The following is an 8,808-nucleotide window of genomic DNA, read 5'->3' as shown; positions in this document are numbered from 1 at the left end:
AAAAACGTTGATCCATACCTAAAATTTATGACTTTTATAATTTCTTTCACTTCAATATACAATTAGCTTTGCCATAGCATGCAAATTTCTACTAAGGGACGACTGGCTCATGACCACGTTGAAGTTGTTATCACACATTTTTGGTAGACCTTTATAGTTAAAGACAATGAAGTTTTGTGACCATCATGCGATTCCAGATTATTAATGAGGCGTCTGCATCACTTAACAAAAATTGATCACTGGCATCTCGCAAATGTCTTTCTCATCATTTTCCTCTTTGTCTTCTTTCATTTTAAGGAACTGTTTTATACAATTTTATACAAACAGTGAAATAACTTTTTTTGTATCAAGAGCATTTGTCGTCTTGACAATTTATCAAAAAAAAGTTTTTTATTTAAGGCACAGAATACCAAAATCTTGTCAAATTGTCAACCTTGACAAATAAGAAAGAGTGAATAATTGTCAATACTTGACAAGTTTACAGAATAGGTCCGATAATATGAATATTGAATATGTCACATGTTACGACCTTTTAAGATATAACAAAAATCGTATGAAAGTTGGTCACTGATTCAAATAGTTAAAATCGTATAATATGTCTTAGTTTATTAAACATTGAACTCTTGTGTCGTTTGCTTGACAAACTCGATGAATATCTGTTGTCTTAAAGATCCAAATATATTACTAGCTGCTTCAATCTGTATCCTGATATTTTAGTAATTAATTAACCACTTCAAGTTTTTCGCGAACAAAGCTATACGCTTAGAGTGTGTCCTCAAAATATTTAAATCCCTATCCGTTATCACAGGTATTCACCTGCTCTATAAGCAGGTATTCACTATCAGCATTTTGTAAACGGTCTCTGGTTTGGAAATTACTTTATACCGATTGAAGCTTTCCATCAAGTTTTCGTAAATTTATATCTTACTAAATATCTTAGATATCTAGTAATACTTTTAACAAATGAAAATTTAGAAGTTTCAGTTATCTTAATCATCATTTAAGATAACATGTTAATGATAATGATATATTTCATACAAATTTCAATACATTTCATAAATAATTAGATAAATAAATACATAAGTAAATAAGTAAGTAAATAAAATAAATAAATAAATAGATAAATAAATACATAAGTAAATAAGTAAGTAAAAAAATAAAAAAATAAATAAATAAATAAGATAAATACATAAATAATAAATAATAATAAGAAAATGAATAAATAAATAAATTAATTAATTTACTCATACAAAATACAGGATGTATATAATAAAGACCAATATATGACAATAATATAAACAAATCAGTTCTTTTTTTTAAAAATTATTTATTTATTTAACATTTTATTGTAATTTGGGTACATTATTGAAATTTGAAAACAGAAATGAATAAACAAAAGTTTTGAGAACGAAATTTCACTTAAAATGGTATGAGTAAATCTAAAGACTAGGACTTGTGGATTATATATATGCTCCTTATTTCTGGTTTTTGTTTTTCTTTGATGATTTTTTTTGAGCGCTTAAACTAGGAAAATTTTCTTCATTAAGTCTCAAGGCAGCACCTTCATTCTTTTTAGTTGTGTTATTTTCTTTGCGTTCATTACTACTTAGTGACCCGGCGACTGTTACTGTATTCAAGGCTGTCATCTGAGTAGTTAGATTCCTTTGGTGAATTACTGATGCTGCATTTGGTTTGGCACTAGTGCCACGATTAACAGCACCGTTAGTAGAAATAACACGAGCTGCAGAAGCTGAACTACAAGAGGGTTCTTCGCGTATAAAACTCGCTGTAACGATATTGGATTTCCTATAGTTGCTTTCTAATGGTGGAAAAGCCTCAACATGTATTTTCCTAGATACCCGTTTCGTATTCACATTCACAGATACACTTGGAGCAGCTTCTTCGTTTAGAGGTGGAAATTCGGTATTACTTGCAAGGTTGATGCGTTGCTGGGTTTTCTGTTGTGTATTAGCAGTAGTTGATGGTGATATAATTCTGTTATTAGTGAAAGTATGAAGCGTGTGGCTTCTATCATTGCTCGATGGTTCGAATAGTTTTTTAACAGATATTTTATGCGCGTTTCTGCTTTTATACTTATTAAATTCTTCAGTATGTTCTCTGGCTAAATGAGCTTTGTATTCAATTTCGGTACGAAATGCATTAATAAACTCTAATTGTTTGCAAGAACCATATTCACATAAGAAGTGATGCTTTTTAAAATGGTTTGCCAGTTGATAGTAGAAGTGAAAGAACTCCATAGTATCGTCGCATAAGTGACAATAGTAATGGGTGTGCCTCATATGTTTATAAAGTTCGTCTTTGTCCATAAACCGATTTCCGCAAAAATGGCACTTTGGATGTCCTCGAAAAGAAGTATTACCAACATCTCCTTTATTCAAATGCAATTTCAATTCGGAATCAGTATAGCAGATACGTTCGAAAGAAAATTGATTCAAATTTTGTGTACAAATGTGACAAAAATATAACTGATGTATTTTATTGAGATGAGTTTCGAGGTCATAAAAATTGGCATATGGCTTTATATCACATTTAGGACATTGATGCTTAAGTAATCGTAAAAACTTGATATGAATATCAGCATCACGGCAGGCAATTGACCATTTCTTAATATACTTCTGATTTCGCCAAGATTCACCATCAAGTTTACGATATGGCAATTTTTGAGCGCTATAAATTACTTTATGTAGATATGTTCTACATACAGGACAAGATCGGTCTCCGCAAATGACCCTAAGACGTGAAGCACATTCATAACATATTTGATGGTCACATTCACCGATTGCAAATATATCAATAACTTTGTAACAAAGACAGCAGGTATCCTCTTCACCAACAGAATTAGTATGCTCATTGGTAAGTCCAGGACTGACATTTTCTGCACTTTGATCACAACCACTATTACTGTCCTTCGCTTTGGAGTTTTCATCAACTTTCTTTTCTTTGATATTACTATCCGGAATTTTATGTATTTCCATTTCTTCGACTGTATTTAAGTCTAGAACATTTTCCGGAACTTCGACAACACAGCATTCATTCACAGTAATTGACAAAACTGTGTTTTGAAGTTCAACACAATTACCATTATGTACCGTATTTTCATCAATTAAAATTTTGTCTCTAACAAATTCATCATCGTGTTCCGCAAGTAAAGTATATTTTGTAGTAAAATTAAATTGAGTCCCATCGGCAGTATTGGATTGAAACTCATTTTTTTCAAATGCCACGTTCTCATCGTCTGATCTCGCAAGTGCAGCACACTTGGTGATCGAATTTAATGGGCTCTCGTCAGTAGTATTTGTTGAAAACTTATTGTTTCCAAATTCCATCTTCTTATCATCTGGCCTTGCAAATATATCATATTTGGTAATCGAATTAAATGCGCTGTTGTTGGGAGCATTTGCTAGAAAAACATTAACTAAAATAATTATAAACTTAAATTTTTCTTTCTTATGTTCTGAAATGTACTTACAAATACAATCATTTACAGCTTCATCAACTGGTCCTCCATTCACAATTGACAAATTAGTCCCAGTCCCTGCTTCCAAAATTGAATTGGCAATATTCGGAACATTTTTTGCAGTATTAGAAACCAATTTTTGGATTATTTGGCATTTTCCACTATCAACGTTTGCATTTTCGACGTTGCAACCAGCATTACCAATATCTTCTTTAATTTTGTCACTTATATATAATTCTATAGTCCCATCTTCAGCAGACTTACTCATTTTCCAGTTTTTATTTGACTTGAAAACAACTCTTGATTTGCACAAATTGTTTCAATTTTTTTTTCTTTGTTATTTATCAAAAGGTTTTAATTTGAAAGTTACTATGATTATAAGAGATATGGAATATATAGTATGTTATAAAATTAATTTTTTTAGTGTATATCAATGACTACTATATACTTCTTAAATTTAAAGTTGAACCCGAATTGTTTAACAGTTAAAAATGTCGTAAGCTCATATTTGTGGGCAGTTAATTTAATTTGAGAATCTATTTTTATTTTTTGCATAAGAAGCCGGAGGCTTTACTGTCGATGATTTGCATTTAAGGTGGAGCGTAATACACCATTCGGCCTATTTTCATTTATATAGAAACTATAGATCGTTTGTATAGAAACTGTTAATGTATTTATGCAAGTGAAAGAAATGCATGTACATATGTGTTGATAAAAACCTCAGACGAATTAACGAAAATTGATTTTGGCTAGGAAAACCAATTATTCGTAGGAAAAATTGCTTACTCATGTAAGATAAGCTGAAGTTTTAAAATGGTAGTAGTTATTCAACTTTTTAAAAAAGTTTTCGATCTGGCAACACATTTGTTGAAATGACTATGCTCAACAATTCATGATATATCAACACTTTAAAGTAGCTCCAAAATATGTATATGTAACATATATAAATTCCTTTAACTCCTAGAAGGAGTATAGGGCTCCAATATATATGTATATATATGTATGTATGAAAAAATCATAATTTATATTTTTTTCTTCTTTCAGCTAACGCTTCTGTTCTGCTTTCTTTTTAGCCTTTTTTTCCTCCTCTTTTTTTATAAAAGTTTATATATATAATGAAAATAATACCCAATGTTAGAATTATGTTCAATTTTTTTTAAACTCTGTTTAACTATATTCGCTTTCTTCACTTGGCACTGAATATGTAAATCTTCCCGAACGTTCTGAAAAACTGTTTAACAGACCTCCTTAAAAGTTTATACACCATTATTTATCACACAAAAGTTTTCTCTATAACATTTAGGTTGATAAATATGAGAAATTAATGTGGAATTATCATTGTACATTAATTCTACTTTAAGTACTATGAGAACAATGGAGTCCTTTTTTTTAATGGCGACAGTCAAACAGTTCATCATTATTTTTTCGTCTTAAGTAACTATCATATTATCTTAGGCTTACCTTTTGAAACTGAATATTTTTCTTAATTTGGTAGTATAACTTTCATTGTCAATCTATTGAACGAAAAGATAATGAAAATAACTTCAAAATTTTTTAAGTATTAAAATATATCCGCGATACCTTTGACCGACCAGTTACTTTAGCTTAATAAAATGTAAAGAAAGTTTTTGACATAAAAGGTTTTTTTATGAAGTTGTAATCAGATGCAGTACAGTACGGTATAACATCATGAAAGCAAGGAAACTCTGGCAAATTCAGTACAGTATTTCGTAGTATACTAATATAGTTAACATATATTAAATTTAGTCACACAACTTGGTTGTACGACAGATATCTTCGAATCAATGAATGTGCTATAGTCGATTTAATTAAAAATGACCCTGAAACAATAACAAATTAGGTAGTGATTTTAATCAGTTTCACAGAGAATTTTAGTGTTGGGACAAAGTCATCGGAATTTAGTTTGCTTAAAATAATAATAGTAATGATTTATAAATAATGGTAATTATTCATCAAATAAATAATGATGAATTTAGTTTCGAAAATAAGTTTCACATTATACTGTATTGAAACGAATAAAATAGTGTAATAAAAACGAATAAAAAATAGATCAGATTGTATAATTATTTCTAAATCACATTTCAAAAAGTGGTTGGTTGGTTGCAGTAACAGGCCAATAGATAACTTCCATGTACCTCAATTAGCGATTTTTTGTCGTTTTGCTATCAAATTCCTCGCAAGGACCCTATAATAGAAGAGTAGAGACTAAATCCATCTCGTCGAATTTAGGTAATTTAATAGGTCTTTCATCTTCACCGATGAGCAGTCTGATAAACTATCAAAGAAGTATTCTTCTAAGAACCAATATCTTCTGGACGCTAAAGCCGGACATTCACAGAGAAAACGTATTATGGTTTCTTTCTCCTGCGGGTTTCCACAACTTCTACAGTGAAGATTATGGGGAATGCGCAGTTTCTCTGCGTATGTTCCTACATATCAATGACCAGTAAGAACTGCAGTAAGTCTTGCAGTGTTCAAGCGGTCTCTTTTGATGAGTCAATAAGTGAACTATTTGAAGTTGTAAAAAATATTTTTTTGAAACTTTCCTAACTTCAATTTTTAACTAAAGTCTTTATAGAATATATACCAATAATTTTTAAGAATATTTAATATGAGCATTGTCTGTATGTAATTAAAATAATTAAATTTTTGTTATACTACTACTGTTTTGAGTTTGTGAATTAATTTTAATTTAACTTTTTATTATTAATATTTAAAATTTCTATTGTTCGCATACTTAAATAATTAAATTAGTAACGCTAACCTGCAGCGAAGAGCAAATATATTTGGAGCACATCTATCTGCGCTGCTAACTTTTCTACGGAAAAGTGAAATATAATGAAATATATTTCCTTTTATCTCATTTTTTCTTAAGTTAACTGAATTTTCAGTTTTTAATTATCGCTAAATGGAAAACCCTTTTAAACCATTAAAAACACATTTTAGGTCCTTTTGTCTTTGAAATTTAATTTATATGTTGTTTATTGCCTTATTTCAGCAAAGTGAATGTGAAATATACTCTTTTCTGAGATTCGTGAAAATTTCATTAAAATTCAATGAGCCACCAAGGTTGTGTTAAGTTCTTTCAATATATAAGAAATATATTTTATAAAATTTTGTTTTTTAATTTATTAATTTCTTTTCAATTATGAATAAATGATACTATAGACAAAATTATTGGTCATTGACATGACCTCACCAATAGTTAATATCGAAAAATAGTGAACATTTTATTATTATGGAGTTTGGTTATTGAAAACACTTGAGGCCATGGTAGTTATTTTTTCGCATAATAATGTTTTTATTGAAGTACTTGACTCCCACCAATGAGTAACGAATAACCGTTAGTTTTGACTATTAAGGAGTATTATCCGCAAGTAAAAAACAGTCGTGAATCTCTAGTATGATCACAGATTGTAGGCAGGAGGAGAATTGTGTCAGATGATGTGAGTATGGTTACAGTATGGATACAATTACTGGAATGGTACAGGTTTATGAATCATATTTATTTATTTAATCATAACTTTATAATAATATCAGTAACTACTTAGCAAATTTAATAGCATAATAATAACTTCGTTTTAGGATAAGCATAAGTAAAACTAATCTAAAAGAAGCTACATAATGCGTGTTGCAATAATCAAACTTACAGATTGATTACATTTTTAAAAGTTGCAAGTTAATTTAGGAGTGCAACTAATCGTAAGTTGGTGGTGTTATATCGCTTGTTTTCCCTAATCTAATTACAGTAATTTAGAAGTTCACATAGTTCCCACAATTGAAAAAGAAGAAGATAAAGTTACTTGCAACTATAAATCCAAGTCACATTCGGTGTATTAGAAAGTGTGTGACGTGATAGTCTCATGTCCATAATTGATATGATCAGTCTCTCAACATTAAACTGATGACTCTTGAGAACGAACATCGGTTAAGTTTCTCTTGAGAGGGCCGGTTTATAGGATGGATATCCCTTTTCTCTTCTGTCTACAAAATTAGCACAATTGTTCCTACACAATTCTATATTATTACTGTGAAAAGATGTCTGCAAACACCATATTAGATAGTATTTTGTGTGAACGAGATAAAAGTAGATAAGCCAATAACTAGATTTTTTTCTGTATTTTATATTATTTATTTTGGGTGAACCTATTAATAACTCAATAGAAAATAAGAGAATTTTAATGGGCCAAACGAAGCAGATGTTTTTTAATGTGCGTAGTTCTGCATATCTTTTAACGGTTGTTGAATCTGAGATAACCTTTAGGGTTTCCGGTGTTTCAGGACCTTACTCGGAACCCCTAGACAATTTGGACATATCGCTAATATCTTGTAAAATATTACTGAGCTCTTTCTGTACAAAAACTTCTAACAAAAAATGGGAAGACTCAGCGATATGCAGACATCTGTGTGCAATCTGACTACTTTCCGATAAAAGAAAATCTAAAATTCTCGTTGAGATGCCCTGTAGAGATGTCGGTCTTTTGGTAGGTTTACTTACAGACCACTGTAAACTAGGGAACCATGCTGGAAGATTGGGTCTTCCCTTCAATCAAATCTGTTGTAGCTGTGGCGAAGACGATGAGAATGTCTCTCATCTACTGTGTTTTTGCCCAGCTCATGCACGGCGGCAACTTAGCATTTGGCTAATCCCCTTTCTTGAGGACCTGGACCAGTTACAGGAACTGACACTAAATAGCATTTTATGCTTCGCCAAAGGTTCTAGGTGATTTTAATCTTGAGTTTTTCTCCTATATATACGGTAACACAATGGATCACTAGGGATAGGTAACAGTAGGGATCGCCGGTATAACCTAACTTAATCTAACCTAACCTTTAGCTGATTTAGTGTTGCCTATTTACTCTTAATTATACAATACTTAACAAATTATAATATTGCAAGACAAATAGTAATAAAAAACTTGTGAGTTAGCCTTTTAGCTTTTCTTTTCTGTGACACCAATCCATACTTTCTCAAATACAGTCACATATAATAAGAAATAATAGTTACTTTGTTTTGTTTTAAATTAAAAACACCCTTATAATTAATTGTTTAGGAATTCATTATAAAATAATAACGAATATAATTTTAATGTTTGAAGTATTCCGCATAAAATTGAAGAAAAATACACTTAAAAACTTTTCATTGTAACTTTCAAAGAGATTGAAAAAAATTTTTTTGTTGTGTTAAATCCTTTTTGAAATGTTGAACGAAATATTTTATTTCCTTAAACATGTCTTATTTTTTTAACGTTGTATTTTAATCCGTTTTAAAAATAAAAAAATAGTTTCACTGTTACTTGAGTCGCAAC

The 8,808-nt window shown here is 30.2% G+C and overlaps 1 protein-coding gene across 2 annotated transcripts; it reads right to left on the bottom strand.

The window, feature by feature from the left end:
* Positions 1-1,361: 1,361 nt before the first annotated feature.
* LOC119685132 (E3 ubiquitin-protein ligase hel2-like) lies at positions 1,362-5,065 on the bottom strand. 2 transcript variants are annotated; one of them, XM_038099340.1, is made up of 3 exons: positions 4,940-5,065; positions 3,491-3,847; positions 1,362-3,436 (listed from the first exon to the last, which is right to left on the bottom strand). In XM_038099340.1, the coding sequence occupies exons 2-3, from the start codon at positions 3,744-3,746 to the stop codon at positions 1,476-1,478; spliced, it is 2,217 nt and encodes a 738-aa protein (XP_037955268.1). In that variant the 5' UTR covers positions 3,747-3,847; positions 4,940-5,065; the 3' UTR covers positions 1,362-1,475. The 2 variants fall into 2 exon arrangements, with proteins under 2 accessions (XP_037955268.1, XP_037955269.1); XM_038099341.1 differs by having other exon boundaries at positions 1,362-3,421.
* Between the last annotated feature and the right edge of the window lie 3,743 nt (positions 5,066-8,808).

The sequence above is a fragment of the Teleopsis dalmanni genome, chromosome 2 (assembly GCF_002237135.1).
Source record: "Teleopsis dalmanni isolate 2A chromosome 2, ASM223713v2, whole genome shotgun sequence".
NCBI lineage: Eukaryota > Metazoa > Arthropoda > Insecta > Diptera > Diopsidae > Teleopsis > Teleopsis dalmanni.
The sequence above is the reverse complement of the archived record's forward strand: the minus strand, read 5'-3'. Positions and strand labels throughout refer to the sequence as shown.

What these genes read in the sequence shown, in the direction of transcription:
- LOC119685132 (XM_038099340.1), bottom strand. Translation starts at nt 3,746, where the DNA reads ATGAGTAAGTCTGCTGAAGATGGGACTATAGAATTATATATAAGTGAC. An exon ending in AGCTGTAAATGATTGTATTT is followed by an intron (nt 3,437 to 3,490) that starts GTAAGTACATTT and finishes TAATTATTTTAG; the next exon opens with TTAATGTTTTTCTAGCAAAT.